The 18,918-nt window shown below is 48.5% G+C and overlaps 1 protein-coding gene across 3 annotated transcripts in view; it reads right to left on the bottom strand.

Annotated features, from left to right (window-relative positions):
- Positions 1-448: 448 nt before the first annotated feature.
- Positions 449-18,918, bottom strand: part of nploc4 (NPL4 homolog, ubiquitin recognition factor) — a 28,345-nt gene continuing 9,875 nt past the window's right edge. For 2 of the 3 annotated variants that reach the window (XM_064324394.1, XM_064324393.1), the window contains 12 exons: positions 18,787-18,881; positions 16,788-16,911; positions 15,059-15,238; positions 14,555-14,641; positions 12,107-12,178; positions 11,396-11,522; positions 9,534-9,694; positions 7,072-7,143; positions 4,938-5,030; positions 3,638-3,754; positions 2,179-2,281; positions 449-1,653 (listed from right to left, as the gene is read on the bottom strand). In XM_064324394.1, coding sequence (XP_064180464.1) covers positions 1,493-1,653; positions 2,179-2,281; positions 3,638-3,754; positions 4,938-5,030; positions 7,072-7,143; positions 9,534-9,694; positions 11,396-11,522; positions 12,107-12,178; positions 14,555-14,641; positions 15,059-15,238; positions 16,788-16,911; positions 18,787-18,881 — 1,392 coding nt within the window. In that variant the 3' untranslated portion in view covers positions 449-1,492. The remainder of the gene's footprint in view (positions 1,654-2,178; positions 2,282-3,637; positions 3,755-4,937; positions 5,031-7,071; positions 7,144-9,533; positions 9,695-11,395; positions 11,523-12,106; positions 12,179-14,554; positions 14,642-15,058; positions 15,239-16,787; positions 16,912-18,786; positions 18,882-18,918) is intronic. The other variant, XR_010328567.1, reaches the window with a different exon arrangement.

Raw genomic sequence — 18,918 nt, 5'->3', positions numbered from 1 at the left:
CCAACCCAACCCAACCCCAACCCAACCCAACCCCAAACCCAACCGAACCCAACCCAAACCTGACAACCCAACCCAACCTAAAACCTAACCAACCCAAACCCAACTCAACCCAGCCCAACCCCAAACCCAACCGAACCCAACCCAAAACCTGACAAACCCAAACCCAAACCAAACCCAACCAAAACCAACCAAAGCTGTTAACCGTGAAGCACGCCTTTTAAAAACAGAATTTTATTTCAGAAAGGTAAAAAGTGGACTTCTCTCTTATCAGTGAAATGTGCTCCTGTAACCCCCCCCAAACACGCAGCCCCCCCACACTGAGCTCCATGCTAGCTCAGCACTGGCCTTCTACACTTCATTTCTACTCAAACATCAGTATTTAGTGGAGTGCTTTTCAAAAGCACATCAAGAGCAACTTTTAAATGAAACATTGTGCGATGGACATCAACACTTTTGAATATTCATTTATTTCATTTGGAATGAGTTTAAACTTTATGCATTCAAACAGATGGCAAGAGCAAGAGCTTGCCAAATTTAGAGCCTGCCCCCCCCTCCACAGGTGCAGAACATATGGAACTTATGACAAAATAAGCCCTGTTGAGGGTTGAGATTTATTTTTTTTCGCTGAGGGTTGACCTCTGACCCCCAGCGTGGCTGAAGCCTTTGAAGGCTGAGCAAAGCCTGATGGGATTGTACACATCACTCTGACTGCATGCGAAGGGCGGCAGAGAGGGAGGGAGGGAGGGAGTGAAGAGAAGGGAGGGAGTGAAAGAGGACAGGAGTTTGGACTCAACTGTCTATCTTTTTGAACACACACGCAGACACACACACACGCACGCACGCACGCCTGCCCGCCCTCCCGCACACACACACACACACACACACACACACACTGGGGAAGCAGCGGTAGAGCTGAGCCCACAGCCCCATACAGACTAATGCACACCTTCACAAGCATTTCACCAGCTTCAGGGACCACATGCCACTCCAAACGTGGCAGCAAACCAGAGCGAGTGGGCGTATCCCCGCCACAGGGGTGTGCTTCTGTCCGAACGAAGAACAGAAAAGCAACAAGCCTCAGAGCAGTTACACAACCATTTCAGCGAACACTGAGGGGGCGTGGCCTCAGAGAGCAAACGCTGAGGGGGCGGGGCCTCAGAGAGCAAACGTTGAGGGGGCGGCGCCTCAGAGCACATGCTGAGGGGGCGGGGCCTCAGAGAGCAAACGTTGAGGGGGCGGCGCCTCAGACCAAATGCTGAGGGGGCGGCGCCTCAGAGTGCCAACTTTGGGGGCGGGGCCAGGGTAGGGACAGAGTTAGGTGGCATTTGACCTCTGACCTAGAGGTGACCGCTGCAGCCTGGGTGTGAGCCGAAGGGCAGATGGGCGAAGGGGGGCAGGAGAATGGGGGGGGATCCCATTCTTCTGGCTGGTCCTGGCTGTGATGTGGTGGGCGGGACAGGAGAGGAGAGGGCGGGGTCTAAGGGGGCACGGCCTAGCTGCGGGGTAGACTGCACATTTCGCAGTGCTCTGTCCCAGGCTGGTTCATGAAGGTGCAGTGAAGGCAGGACCACATGGCAGAAGAGGATGCTGGGAGGGAGGGCCCCCCCATGGCGCCATACTCATGTGACCCGGACGTCTGCCCGCCCACCGTACCTGTGGGGAAACACACTTGTGAGGGACCTTTACACACACCTGTCTGATTATTCCCCTCAGCCTGCGAGCAGTCTCAGGCCCCTCCCCGCCCAGCCCCCTCCCCGCCCAGCCCAGCCCCGCGTCCGCCCAGCCCTGCCACGCCCCACTCACCACACAGCTGCTCGATGGTGGCCCCCCCGCCCCGCCCAGCCCAGCCCCACCCCGCCCCGGCCTGGCCCCGCCCCACCTCGCCCTGGCCCCGCCCACTCACCACAAGCTGCTCGATGGTGGCCCCCCGCCCGCCCAGCCCAGCCCCACCCCGCCCGGCCTGGCCCCGCCCACCTCGCCTGGCCCCGCCCCACTCACCACACAGCTGCTCGATGGTGGCCCCCCCGCCCAGCCCAGCCCCCGCCCTGGCCCCCCCCACTCACCACACAGCTGCTCGATGGTGCCCCCCCGCCTGGCCCCGCCCCCCCCGCCCTGGCCCCGCCCCACTCACCACACAGCTGCTCATGGTGCCCCCCCGCCTGGCCCCGCCCCACTCACCACACAGCTGCTCGATGGTGGCCCACTGCTCAGACTTCTTCCAGGTCTGCGCCACCTCCTCATTGGACGTCTTCACCGCTTCCAGCAGGAGACCGATGCTGTCCTATGAGCACAGGCACAGACCTTACCCACAATGCACTGGGAAACAGGCAAAGACCTTATCCAGTATGCAGAGGGAAACAGGTGGACCCCTTAGCCACAATGCACTGGGAAACAGGCAAAGACCTTATCCAGTATGCAGAGGGAAACAGGTGGACCCCTTAGCCACAATACACTGGGAAACAGGCAAAGACCTTATCCAGTATGCAGAGGGAAACAGGTGGACCCCTTAGCCAAATACACTGGAAACAGGCAAAGACCTTATCCAGTATGCAGAGGAAACAGGTGGACCCTTAGCCACAATGCACTGGAAACAGGCAAAGACCTTATCCAGTATGCAGAGGGAAACAGGTGACCCTAGCCACAATGCACTGGGAAACAGCAAAGACCTTATCCAGTATGCATGGGAAACAGGTGGACCCCTTAGCCACAATGCACTGGGAAACAGGCAAAGACCTTATCCAGTATGCAGAGGGAACAGGACCCCTTAGCCACAATGCACTGGGAAACAGGCAAAGACCTTATCCAGTATGCAGAGGGAAACAGGTGGACCCTTAGCCACATGCACGGGAACAGGCAAGACTTATCCAGTATGCAGAGGAACAGTGACCCTTAGCCACAATACACTTGGAAACTGCCACAGACCTTATCCAGTATGCAGAGGGAAACAGGTGGACCCCTTAGCCACAATGCACTGGGAAACAGGCAAAGACCTTATCCAGTATGCAGAGGGAAACAGGTGGACCCCTTAGCCACAATGCACTGGGAAACAGGCAAAGACCTTATCCAGTATGCAGAGGGAAACAGGTAGGGACCATTACTGATCCAAAACAGAGAACACAGCATTGATGCTGTCCTACACAGGCGAGCAGAAAGGGTGATTGCGGGCAATGTGACGTGCAGTTGTCAGGTCATGTGACTGGCCATGGTTGTAAGTCATGTGACGTGTGGTTGCAGGTCATGTGACATGTGGTTGTCAGGTCAGGTGACTGGGCGCGGTTGCAGTTCAGGTGACTAGGCATGGTTGCGAGCCATGTGACTGGGTGTGGTTGCAGGTCATGTGACTGGGCGTGGTTGCAGGTCATGTGACTGGGCGTGGTTGCAGGTCATCTGACTGGGCGTGGTTGCAGGTCATGAGACTGGGTGTGGTTGTAGGTCATGAGACTGGGCGTGGTTGTAGGTCATGAGACTGGGCGTGGTTGCAGGTCATGTGACTGGGTGTGACTGCAGGTCATGTGACTGGGTGTGATTTCAGGTCATGTGACTGGGTGTGATTGCAGGTCATGTGACTGGGTGTGATTTCAGGTCATGTGCCTGGGTGTGATTGCAGGTCATGCGACGGGCGTGGTGCAGTACAGACCTTCAGGGGCATGACCTCGTTGGTAACCAGGAAGAGCAGCAGGTGGAAGTCAGAGACCAAGTCCAGAAACACTGACGATGTACTCTGGGACAGGTATGAGGCTAAACTATGGAAATCCTGCACACACACACACGCACGCACGCACACACACGTACATGCACACAAACAGACACACAAGGAAGAGAGCTGCAGTTAATGTCATAGCTGAACGAGGTTCACTAATTATTAGCAGCACATCCACGTGCCTTTAACAAGCCTCTGATGATGTCAGCAGATGAAATTTCAGACATGTGGAGATCATTAGAAAAGGCCCTGCAGCCCTATTGGGTACACACTGTGAGGCCCTATTTGGCACAGACTGTGAGGACCCACTCCACCCAGTGCAATCAGCATGCTGTGCCTCATTACTGTGGCATGCATCCTGCAGGCAGAGGGGGAGCCCTGTTAAAACACTGCCTTATAAACCTTCACTGTCACCCTGCAGGCCTAATGCACAGCATGTCTGTATTACACAGATCGTTCCTGACAGCCCAGCACACTTCCACACAAGCACAGAACCCTCATATCAGATCAGCTGCAGGACATACAACAGAACCATCTGGAGCTATGAGGGGTGACGGGTAGCTGACCAATCCCTGCGCAGCTATGAGGGGTGAGCGTTAGCTGACCAATCCCTGCGCAGCTATGAGGGGTGAGGGTTAGCTGACCAATCCCTGTGCAGCTATGAGAGGAGTGAGCGTTAGCTGACCAATCCCTACGCAGCTATGCGGGGTGAGCGTTAGCTGACCAATCCCTGCGCAGCTATGAGGGGTGAGCGTTAGCTGACCAATCCCTGCGCAGCTATGAGGGGTGAGCGTTAGCTGACCAATCCCTGCGCAGCTATGAGGGGTGAGGGTTAGCTGACCAATCCCTGTGCAGCTATGAGAGGAGTGAGCGTTAGCTGACCAATACCTATGCAGCTATGCGGGGTGAGCGTTAGCTGACCAATCCCTGCGCAGCTATGAGAGGGGTGAGCGTTAGCTGACCAATCCCTGTGCAGCTATGAGAGGGGTGAGTGTTAGCTGACCAATCCCTGCGCAGCTATGAGAGGGGTGAGTGTTAACTGACCAATCCCTGTGCAGCTATGAGAGGGGTGAGCATTAACTGACCAATCCCTGTGCAGCTATGAAAGGGGTGAGCGTTAGCTGACCAATCCCTGCACAGCTAAGAGGGGTGAGCGTTAGCTGACCAATCCCTGCACAGCTATGAGGGGTGAGCGTTAACTGACCAATCCCTGCGCAGCTATGAGAGGGGTGATTACCTGTGTCTCTCCCAGGACGTCCCGGTTCTCGATGGGGAAGCGATGTGGGGAGGTAAAGGTGTAGGCGGGGTCTTTAGGGAAGGTGGTGGTGATCTGTGAAAGAGTACAGAATCACTAACCTTACTGCAGCAACATCACACTACCGTTACAGCAATGTTACTGCAATGGCACACTAACCTTACTGCAATGTAACACTAACCTTACTGCAACAGCAGCGTTACAGCAACATACAAACAATGTGCTAAAGGGTTCACATATTCACCTGTATTAGTTAATTTTATTTTACAGGTCATATAAAATTATATATTGGGTCCCATTCAACATGGTTTGTTACCAGACACTGCACTCTGATCCCACACACTGCACACTAATCTTACACACTGATCCTGCACACTGCACACTGATCCTACACACTGCTCCTGCATCCTGCACACTGCACCTGCACACTGCTCCTGCACACTGATACTACACACTGATCCTGCACACTGCACACTGATCCTACACACTGCTCCTGCATCCTGCACACTGCACACTGATCCAACACACTGCACACTGATCCTGCACACTGCACACTGATCCTGCACACTGCACACTGATCCTTCATACTGCACAATGATCCAACACACTGCTCCTGCATCCTGCGCACTGCACACTGATCCTGCACACTGCACACTGATACTGCACACTGATCCTACACACTGTACTTTGATCCTACACACTGCACACTGATCCTGCATACTGCACACTGTTCCTACACACTGTACTTTGATCCTACACACTGAACACTGATCCTGCACACTGCACACTGATACTACACACTGCACACTGTTCCTGCATACTGCACACTGATCCTACACACTGCACACTGATCCTGCACACTGCACACTGCTAACTGATCCTACACACTGCACACTGATCCTACACACTGCACACTGTTCCTGCATACTGCACACTGATCCTACACACTGCACACTGATCCTAGATACTGCACACTGATCCTGCACACTGCGTACTGATCCTGCACACTGATCTTACACACTGCACACTGATCCTGCACACTGCACACTGATCCTGCACACTGATCTTACACACTGCACACTGATCCTGCACACTGCACACTGATCCTACACACTGCAAACTGATCCTGCACACTGCATACTGATCTTGCACACTGCGTACTGATCCTGCACACTGATCCTACACACTGCACACTGATCCTGCACACTGATCCTACACACTGCACACTGATCCTATACACTGCGTACTGATCCTGCACACTGATCCTACACACCGCACACTGATCCTACACACTGCACACTGTTCCTGCATACTGCACACTGATCCTGCACACTGCACACTGATCCTACACACTGAAAACTGATCCTGCACACTGTATACTGATCCTGCACACTGCGTACTGAACCTACACACTGCACACTGATCCTGCATACTGATCCTACACACTGCACACTGATCCCACACACTGCACACTGATCCTACACACTGCACACTGATCCTAGATACTGATCCTACACACTGCACACTCATCCGATACACTGCGTACTGATCCTGTACACTGCACACTGATCCTAGATACTGATCCTACACACTGCGTACTGATCCTGCACACTGCACACTGATCCTACACACTGCATATTGATACTGCACAGTACACCACTGCACAGCCCACTGAAAGCCGGACTGGTGGATATATATTTAAGGTGCTCTGTTCCTGGAGGGGAGGTTCAGAAGGCTGGAATAATAAGATACTGTGCTCCTCTGTAATGAGTGAAGACTGGACACTTCATGTAAACCTTCAGATTTCCACACAAAAAAAATCTGCGCTCCAACTGGCTACAAATCCCAGGATGCACCGGCACATATTTCTGTCATCTCATTCAAATTCCAAACTACAATAAATAAAAAGCAGTAGATAGTTCAGACAGCACAGTGCATCTATAGCTAAGCTGAGGATGGTGTCAGTAGCGAAGCAGGTGGAGCAGTGCATTCTGGGATAGACGCCACAGATGGCTTGTGCTAGAGGCTCAGCGTCAGCACTCAGACAGAACTCACATTACTTCAAGGGTCAACAAAAACAAAAGCGTTGCCATGGACAGTCGTCATGGATACTCACGTCAATGATGAGATACTCCACAGGCAGTGGCCGGGCGAGGTATGTGATGTCATTGCCAAATTTGTCTTTGTCCTGATTGGAGGAAACAACTGATCATAACACAAATCTCAGTACCTACGGTCTAGACACCCTTAATCAGATGTGCTGCAGACCCTGTCTCTCACGCACAAACATGCTCTCTGTGTCGTAGGCACGCTTGCTCACAGACATACATACACACACGCTCACTCGCGTGCACACACACACACACACCACGCACACACACAGACACACACACACACATACGCACACACACGCACGCATGCACACACACACACGCACGCACGCACACACACACAAACATACACACGCACGCACACAGACACACACACACACACATGCACACACATAGGCACACACACACACAAACATACACACGCACACAGACACATACGCGCACAAACACACACACAGACACACACACAAACATACACACGCACACACAGACACACACACATGCACGCACATGCGCGCACATGCACACACAAACATACACACGCGCACACACACACACACACACACGCACATGCACACACACACAAACATACACACACATAAACATATACACACGCACACACACGCGCGCGCACGCGCACACACACACACACACAAGTATTCATCCCCCAGAGGAGCCTTTGCAGAAAGGCCTCTTTGACTGAAAGCAGCTGTCAGAGCCCTGGGTCTCCTCAGGTACGTGGAGACCAGCTGCACACATTTAGGGACGCGCTCCCATTCCTGAATGTACGTTTTCTCCACAGAGTAGCAGTTTTCAGGACAAGCCACGGATTTTCAGCAGGGATTTAAACCCAGATTTCGGCCTCCTAGCAGCATTGACTCCACAGGCAGTTCCCTGGTCCTCCAGGCTGTGTGACTGATCTGATCTGCTGCATCAGTTGAGATCTCACAAACTTTATCACACTTATTCTGAAGTCATGGATGGACTGGAAGTCAGCATAGGTGAACCTCATTAATGTATTTATTCTTTCAATAGAATTTACATTAGCTTATTAATACACGGGGGGAATACTTATTTACATTATTTTAAATATAATTCTTTACATATCATTTGTAGATTATAGAGTTACTTATAAATGAACAGAAATTCCATTTAAATATATGTGTGTGTGCGTGCGAATGTGTTTATAGTGTGTGTGTGTGTGTACGCACATATGGTGTACAGCTGGTGTGCATGTGGGGCATGTGCATACATGTCGTATCAGTGTGTGTGTATGCATGTGCATGTATGAATGTGTTTATGTGTGTGTGCACGCACGTGGTGTGTGTGTGCATGTGTGTGTGTGTGCGGTGTGTCCGTGTATGTGTGTTGTGTGTGCAGTGCCTTGTAGAAGACATTGGGGGTGTACTGTTGTGTTGTGTTGAGTGCAGTACCTTGTAGAACACGCTGGGGTGTACGGTTACGTTGTGTTGAGTGCAGTACCTTGTAGAACCCTGCAGCTCATCCAGAATGCTGCGGCTCGTCTGGTCTTCAACCTCCCCAGACACTCCCACGTAACTCCCCTGCTCACTACCCTCCACTGGCTGCCTGTTATAGCTCGCATCAAATTCAAAACATTGGTTCTAGCATACCAGGCAGTCAAGGGATCAGCCCCAGCATACCTTCACAAGATTTTCAAACCCTACATGCCAACCAGATCCCTCCGTTCTGCTACCTCAGGACGCCTAGCACCTCCCCCTCTTCGCACCTGCACTTCCAGAACACGTCTCCTGTCTGTTCTGGCCCCACGATGGTGGAATGACCTCCCTGTGGAGGTCAGAACAGCTGAGACTGTGACCCATTTCAAACGACGACTGAAGACCCACCTCTTCAGGCTGCACCTCTCCCCATCCCGCCCGTCCCCCCGTAAATGACTAAACTTAGGGGTGTAACTAGGCAGCTGTTTAATAGGTGACTTAGTTGATGCGCCAGTCTTAACGACTACTTGTATTTTTATTTATTTTTATTTTTCCATAGATTGCGTTGTTGCCGTTCTCGTTGTTAGTGTTAATCAGTTTAACCACCAGGGTCCAAGTTGAACTATGCGGTTGTTCCCTGTACTTGGACCGGTACTTCTCTCTAGGGGTTTTGTCATACTTGTTCCTGGTTATGGTTATACACTTTGTTGTACGTCGCTCTGGATAAGAGCGTCTGCCAAATGCCTGTAATGTAATGTAATGTAATGTAAAGATGTCGGGGGCGTACTGTTGTGTGTTGTGTTGAGTGCCGTACCTTGTAGAAGATGTTGTGGTGTACGGTTATGTTGTGTTGAGTGCAGTACCTTGTAGAAGATGTTGTGGTGTACGGTTATGTTGTGTTGAGTGCAGTACCTTGTAGAAGATGTTGTGGTGTACGGTTATGTTGTGTTGACTGCAGTACCTTGTAGAAGATGTTGTGGTGTACGGTTATGTTGTGTTGAGTGCAGTACCGTGTAGAAGACGTCGGGGGCGTACTGCTCGGTGCTGGACTCCTTGGCGTACCCCAGCTCTGGGGCGTCCCGACAGGGCAGCAGGCACTCGTCCCGTACCAGCGCCATGCACTGATTGGACACCTGGTACCCCTCAAAGTGCACCTGATTATCAGGACCCCCTGGTGGCACAGCAGGACAGCCCCAGATCAGATACAATGACACCATAGCCATACAGCACCATCACAATATTCATACCATCACACAACTATTACATTATGAGACCATCCCACTATTATCCCGACGTACCACTGTCACGACATGGCTCCACTACTCCACTACACCGCCATGTAATTCCACTCTCACACCACTATCACGGTTTCCGTTAGTGTACTGCAAGCCCGGCGGCCTGCCGGGCCTAAGTTGACCCCCTGCCAGGCCTAAGCATCGGGGAATTCTTTTTTTTTTTAAATGTATTTTTAAGATGTTTTTTTAAACTACAGTTACAGTGGGGCGGCTTGGTTGAAAAGCTCCCCAGCGACATCTGTTGGTTAAAACGTGAACGCACTATAGGAAAACAGCAGGCCTGAGACATAGACGTATGTCTGTGGTCTGAGATCAGCGTTCTTTACCCTCATTGTGCGTAGAGTGACGTTCAACACTTGACGCTTCCAACTATCACAAGCTAACGTTACCTAGCAAGCCATCATTTCTTATTTAGCAGGCTAACTAACCTCGTTACAAACTGCGTTATCATTTCATCTCGTCGGTAAGTACATTCTTTTTATATTAACTTAAGCAGTGTGTAGGTAACGTTAAAATAGTAGCATGAATGTAACGTTCGTGGTAAGAAGAAATTTCAGGATTTTTTCAATATTGCTTGTGTCGAAAGTGCTGCGACGGAAACAATGATAGATTTACTCAGGAGCCACATCTGTCCAAAATGTAAAAAAGTCAGGCAGTTTTCACGGTCGGGAAAAATTTTATGACAACGTGGTCATTTAGCTAACTTAGCTAGCTAGCCAAACAGTCAGCAACACAGATACCTTCCTGAACTTAAGAGATAATGTCAAGGAGGAAAAGTAAAAGCCAAAAAACCTTAGACAGTTTTTTAAATGTTTAAATGTGCCAAGCATTCCAAGGCTTGTTGTAAGATTCAGTAGCCAATCAGGACTTGAATACAAGTTTTCTGTTGAGTGATAAGTGATATTATTTAATTTAATTTAATTTAATTTAATTTAATTTAATTTAATTTAATTTAATTTCTTTGTTGTTGTTGAAATGTGCCAGCATTCAAAGACTGTAAGAATCAGTAGCCAATCAGGACTTTTTTCAAGGTTTTTTTAGAGTGCAAAAACTTTGATATTATTTAATTTAATTTATTTTGTTGTTGTTGAAAACACAGCAAGACTGTACCACTGTTGTCAGATTCTTTGTAAGACTCTGCTATGCTGTAAATAGTTGTTGATTTTTTAAAAATGTGTGTTTAATAAATGACTTATTTATAACAACATTCACATTACGTAGTCATATTTTCAAATCTCCAGTCAGCTTTTAGCACTGACTTAATGTAGGGCCCTATGGAATCTGTGTTATAGCTTTTTTAAATTCTCAATTCCGCAATTCCGTCCGTGATTCTGTTATCACAGAAACCATAGGGCCCTACCTTAATGCTGCCATCAGTCTGTCGCTGGCCCACGCCGGGCCCCCATCAAAAAAGACACTTGGCTGCCAGCCCCCGTCAAAAGGTACTTGCCACCGGGCTAACAACCCTGCACTATCATGCCATCACATAAAACATACAGAGTGCAACTATCATATCATTGGTAGGGAGGTTAGCCCTTTATCCAATCACTGCCTGTGCTGAGTAAAGGGGGTGGTACCTGTTGCTACCACAGTGACAAACTTGGAGCCAAAGTGGCCATCGGGGGACAGGCGGCAGGGATTGGGCTGCCGGTTCTGGAAGTCTCCGGCTGTGATGCACTCCTCAGCACTCAGGTAGTACGCGTCCTGGATAGGAAGTCATCATACCATTATATCCCATTAACCAGGAAGTCATAACACTACATCCCATTAACCAGGAAGTCATACCATTACATCCCATTAACCAGGAAGTAATCACACCATTACATCCCATTAACCAGGACGTCATATCATTACATCCTATTAACCAGGATGTAATCATATCATTACATCTCATTAACCAGGAAGTCATACCTTTACATCTCATTAACCAGGAAGTAATCATACCATTACATCCCACTAACCAGGAAGTCATAACATTACATCCCATTAACCAGGAAGTAATCATACCATTACATCCCATTAACCAAGAAGTAATCATACCATTACATCCCATTAACCAGGAAGTAATCATACCATTACATCCCATTAACTAGGAAGTCCTACCATTACATCTCATTAACCAGGAAGTAATCATACCATTACATCCCATTAACCAGAAAGTCATCATACCATTAGATCCTATTAACTAGGAAGTCATACCATTACATCCAACTAACCAGGAAGTCATCATACATTCCATTAACACACAGGGGCCCATGGGTGGCTGTGGGTTCGAGGTGCGGTCTCACCTTGTTCCTGGTGTAGCGCACGGTGCCTATCCTGGTGTCCTCTGAGAGGAGATCTGTGAAGATCCAGCCAACCTGCAAAACACACACACAGATTATATATATACACACACACAGATTACACACACACAAACACAGATTATACACACACAATCACATTATATACACACACACAGATTATACACACACACACACACAGATTATACACACACAAACATTATATACACACACACAGATTATACACACACACAAACACAGATTATATACACACACACACACAAACCAGATTATACACACACAAACACAGATTATACACACACACACACACAAACACAGATTATACACACACACATTATACATAAACACACATAGTATTATGCACACACACAAACACACACACACACACAGATTATACACACACGCATCCACAGATTACATACACACACACAGATTATACACACAAATACACACAGAGTATAAACACACACAATCACAGCCACATATTATACACACACACACACAGTATTATACACACACACAAACACAGATTATATATATATATATATACACACACACACACAGATTATAAACACACACACACATTGTACACACACACACAGATTATACACACACACACACACACAGATTATACATACACACACAGTATTATACACACACAAGCAGATTATATATATATATACACACACAGATTATAAACACACACACACATTGTACACACACACACAGATTATATACACACAGATTATATAAACAGATTATACACACACACACACAACCACACACAGATTATACACACACACACACACACACAGATTATACACACACAAATACACAGATTATATACACACACACAGATTATGTACACAAACACAGATTATACATACACATACACACATTTTACACACACATATACACACAGATTATACACACACACACACACACACACAAACACACACACAGACATACACACACAGATTATATACACACACACAAACACAGATTATATACACACACACAAACCAGATTATACACACACAAACACAGATTATATACACACACACACACAAACACAGATTATACACACACACACATTATACATAAACACACATAGTATTATGCACACACACAAACACACACACAGATTATACACACACGCATCCACAGATTACATACACACCCACAGATTATACACACAAATACACACAATCACAGCCACAGATTATACACACACACACAGTATTATACACACACACAAACACAGGTTATATATATATATATATATACACACACACACACAGATTATAAACACACACACACATTGTACACACACACACAGATTATACACACACACACATACACAGATTATATACACACACACACACAGATTATACATACACACACAGTATTATACATACACACAGTATTATACACACACAAGCAGATTATATATATATATACACACACAGATTATACACACACACACACAACCACACACACAGACTATACACACACACACACACACACACAGATTATACACACACACACACACACACACACAGATTATACACACACAAATACACAGATTATATACACACACACAGATTATGTACACAAACACAGATTATACGTACACCAACACACATTTTACACACACATATACACACAGGTTATACACACACACACACACACACACAAACACACACACAGACATACACGCATACACACACAAATGACACATACACACACTGTGTGTGCGCAGCGTGTAAATGGTAAATGGCGCATTTGGCGCATAAATGCATTTACCAAAAATGCATTTATATAGCACTTTTATCCAAAGCGCTTTACAATTGATGCCTCTCATTCGCCAGAGCAGTTGGGGATTAGGTGTCTTGCTCAAGGACACTTCGACACGCCCAGGGCGGGGTTTGAACCGGCAACCCTCCGACTGCCAGACACTCGGTCTTACCTCCTGAGCTATGTCGCCCCACGTGTGTGCAGTGTGCAGTGTGCAGTAAGCAGAGAGCAGTGTGTAATGCGCAGGGTGTAGTGTTCAGTGTGTGTATGTACAGTGTGTAGTTTGCAGTGTGCAGTAGGCAGTCAGCAGAGAGCAGTGTTCAGTGTGCAGTGTGCAGAGAGCAGTGTTCAGTGTGCAGTGTGCAGAGAGTAGTGTGCAGAGTGCAGGGTGTAGTGTGCAGTGTGCAGCGAACAGTAGGCAGTGTGCAGTGTTCAGTGTGCAGTGTGCAGAGTGCAGGGTGTAGTGTGCAGTGTGCAGCGAACAGTAGGCAGTGTGCAGTGTGCAGTGTGCAGTGTGCAGTGTGCAGAGTGCAGGGTGTAGTGTGCAGTGTGCAGCGAACAGTAGGCAGTGTGCAGTGTTCAGTGTGCAGAGTGCAGGGTGTAGTGTGCAGTATGCAGTAGGCAGCGTGCAGTTACCTTACGAAGGCCGAGTTTAGCTGCAGTCTCGTCCACTGCGGCAGCCTTGGGATCATCCACTAACTCCAGGCTGTTCTGAGTTCCAATCTGAGAGAGCCAATCACGTACAGTTAGGCTGAGTCAAGAGCCAATCACATACACTTAGCCTGAGCCAGGAGCCAATCAGGTACACTTAGCCTGAGTCAGGAACCAATTACCTACTGTGACCCCAAGTCAGGAGCCAATCATGAACAGTAAGCCTGAGTCAAGAGCCAATCATTTACAGTTTAATAAATAAATTAATAAAACAAATCGACTGCTACTTAGCCCATTTTCTGAGCACGAACCGCAACTCCGGTGTTAAATTTGACTGAGTGAGTATATGCAGTGTGCTGGTATAAGAGTAGCAGGCTCTGGTGTTAAATTGCACTGAGTGGGTATATGCAGTGTGCTGCAGTGAGCTCCACTTAGTTGTGCCCTGCGTGAGCAGCTGCTGCCCCCGGTGGCTGAAACAGGCAGGCGCACCTGTGGGGGCTCATAGATGGCGGCCACCTCGGCCCGAAGGCCCAGGGGGATGTCCTTGTGCTCGGTGTAGCGGCCGTACAGGAAGCCCATTCGCTGGCTGCCCGTCTTCCTCCAGAAGTCCAGGAAGCGGTCGGCGATGGTGTGGTTCTCAAACATAATATTATCCACGTGTCTGTACTTCTGCAGGAGCAAAACAAACACACAGGTCTGTACTTCTGCAGGAGCAAAACAAACACACAGGTCTGTACTTCTGCAGGAGCAAAACAAACACACAGGTCTGTACTTCTGCAGGAGCAAAACAAACGTACAGGTCTGTACTTCTGCAGGAGCAAAACAAACGTACAGGTCTGTACTTCTGCAGGAGCAAAACAAACGCACAGGTCTGTACTTCTGCATGAGCAAAACAAACGCACAGGTCTGTACTTCTGCAGGAGCAAAACAAACGCACAGGTCTGTACTTCTGCAGGAGCAAAACAAACGCAAGTGTCTGTACTTCTGCAGGAGCAAAACAAACGCACAGGTCTGTACTTCTGCAGGAGCAAAACAAACGCACAGGTCTGTACTTCTGCAGGAGAAAAACAAACACACAGGTCTGTACTTCTGCAGGAGAAAAACAAACACACAGGTCTGCAATGCTTGCGTTAGCGCGGGCATTAGAGTGTGTAGTGCAGACCCAGGTCAAATACGTATTTGTTTTGGATTCAAATACTTTTCTACACTATACTGATCTTGTCTGGTGTTTTGGAAGCAATGAAATACTCAAAAAATGCAAACCCCGCCTTCTGATCATATTGGCAGGCTCAATTACACCAGGCAAGATCAACAGAGCACAGAAAAGTATTTGACCCAGGTCTGGTGTGGTGTACAGCTGCGTAGGTGTGCAGGTGTGTAAATGTACAGGTGTACAGATGTGTAAGAGTACAGGTTGCAGTGTGTAGAGTGTAGAGTCGGTGTAGGTTACAGTGTGTAAGAGGAGGTGACCAGGTGTTGTTTTAGGTTACAGGTGTGTAAGAGTGCAGGTGTACCAGTGTGTATGTGTATAGGTGTACAGGTGTGTAAGTGTGCAGGTGTACAGGTGTGTAGGTGTGTAAGAGTGCAGGGGTACAGGAGTACCGGTGTAGGTGTACAGGTGTGTAAGAGTGCAGGTTTACAGGTGTACTGGTGTGGAGGTGTGTAGGTGTACAGGGATACAGGTGTGCAGGTGTTCCGGTGTACAGGTGTTCCGGTGTACTGGTGTACAGGTGTGCAGGTGTACCGGTGTGTAGGTGTACAGGGATACAGGTGTGCAGGTGTCCCGGTGTACAGGTGTGCAGGTGTACCGGTGTAAAGGTGCGCAGGTGTACCGGTGTGTAGGTGTACAGGTCTACAGGTGTGTAAGAGTGCAGGTGTACCAGTGTGTATGTGTATAGGTGTACAGGTGTGTAAGTGTGCAGGTGTACAGGAGTACCGGTGTAGGTGTACAGGTGTGTAAGAGTGCAGGTTTACAGGTGTACTGGTGTGGAGGTGTGTAGGTGTACAGGTGTACCGGTGTGTAGGTGTACAGGGATACAGGTGTGCAGGTGTCCCGATGTACAGGTGTGCAGGTGTACCGGTGTGTAGGTGTACAGGGATGCAGGTGTACCGGTGTACAGGTGTACCGGTGTAAAGGTGCGCAGGTGTACGGGTGTGTAGGTGTACAGGGATACAGGTGTCCCGGTGTACAGGTGTGCAGGTGTTCAGGTGCATATACCTGGCGGCTGAGCGTGATGGCGCTGGGTTGGCACTTGGTGCAGATTCCCTCAGGCCAGGGCGGGTGCCCCTCACAGCCAGACTTTATCTTACAGCTGATGTTCTCCAGAGCCACAAACTTCCCTCTGTCAGCAAACACACAGGTCACACAGTGTAATACACACACACACACAGGTCACACAGTGTAACACACACACACACATGCACACACACACACACACAGTGTAATACACACAGACAGACACACACACACAGGTCACATAGTGTAACACAAGCACACACACACACAGTCTAATACACACAGACACACACACACAGGTCACACGGTGTAACACACACACACACACAGGTCACACAGTGTAACACAAGCACACACACACAGTGTAATACACACAGACACACACGCGCACACACACACACAGGTCACATAGTGTAATACACACACACACACAGGTCACACAGTGTAACACACACACACACACAGGTCACACAGTGTAATACACACACACACACACAGGTCACCAGTGTAATACACACACACACACACACACACACAGGTCACACAGTGTAACACACACACACACACACACACAAGGTCACACAGTGTAATACACACACACACACACAGGTCACACAGTGTAATACACACACACACACACACACAGGTCACACAGTGTAATACACACACACACAGGTCACACAGTGTAACACACGCACACACACAGGTCACACAGTGTAATACACACACACACAGGTCACACAGTGTAACACACGCACACACATGCACACACACACAGTGTAATACACACAGACAGACACACGCACACACAGGTCACACAGTGTAATACACACACACACATGCACACACAGACAGTGTAATACACACAGACACACACACACACAGGTCACACAGGGTAATACACACACACACACACACAGGTCACACAGTGTAATACACACACACACACACACAGGTCACACAGTGTAATACACGCACATGCACACACAAACACAGGTCACACAGTGTAACACACACACACACACACACACACACACACACACAGTCACACACACACACACACACACACACACACACACAGTGTAATACACACAGACACACACACACAGGTCACACAATGTAATACACATACACACACACGCATACACAGGTCACAGTGTAATACACATACACACGCACACACACACACACACACACACACACACAGTGTAATACACACAGACACACAGGTCACACAGTGTAATACACACACACACATACACAGGTCACAGTGTAATACACACACACACGCACACACACACACACACACACACAGTGTAATACAGACACACACACACACAGGTCACACACTCACACACACACCACACACACAGCACCACGTCACACAGAGTAATACACACACACACGCACACACACACACAGTGTAATACACACAGACACACACACAGGTCACAGAGTGTAACACACACACACACACGCGCGCACACACTGTAATACACACACACACACACACAGGTCACACAGTGTAATACACACAGACACACACAGACACACACATGCACACACATGCACACACACAGTGTAATACACACAGAAACACAGGTCACACAGTGTAACACACACACACACACAGTGTAATACACACAGACGCACACACAGGTCACACAGTGTAACACACACACACACACACACACACACACACACACACACAAAGGTCACACAGAATATCACACACACACAAACCCCCAGCCAAATCCTACGTCCAAGCAGGAGATAATATTATGGCACATGACAAAAATCAGTGATACTCAACGGCACCAAATCCTCCAGAACACACATTGCAGGTCACTGAATTAACCCAACATTATGTCACCACACATAAGTGTCTGCATTGGTATTTTTTCTAAAGTTGCTCTTTACAGAAACAGCTAGCCTTGGGTAGACTGCAGTGAACAGTCTGGCGCCCCCTGGTGTCACTCACTTGTCAGCGCCACCCGTCAGCTTGCGGATGTACGCGTGGAATGACATGTGCTTCACAGGAGGGTCCAGGTGGTTCAGGTAGTCCTCATCAAAGGGCTGTCAATCACAAACACAGAGACGTCATTCACAAACA

Source organism: Anguilla rostrata, chromosome 2, assembly GCF_018555375.3.
Source record: "Anguilla rostrata isolate EN2019 chromosome 2, ASM1855537v3, whole genome shotgun sequence".
NCBI classification, from domain to species: Eukaryota; Metazoa; Chordata; class Actinopteri; order Anguilliformes; family Anguillidae; genus Anguilla; species Anguilla rostrata.
This window is presented reverse-complemented; position numbering and strand designations above follow the sequence as displayed.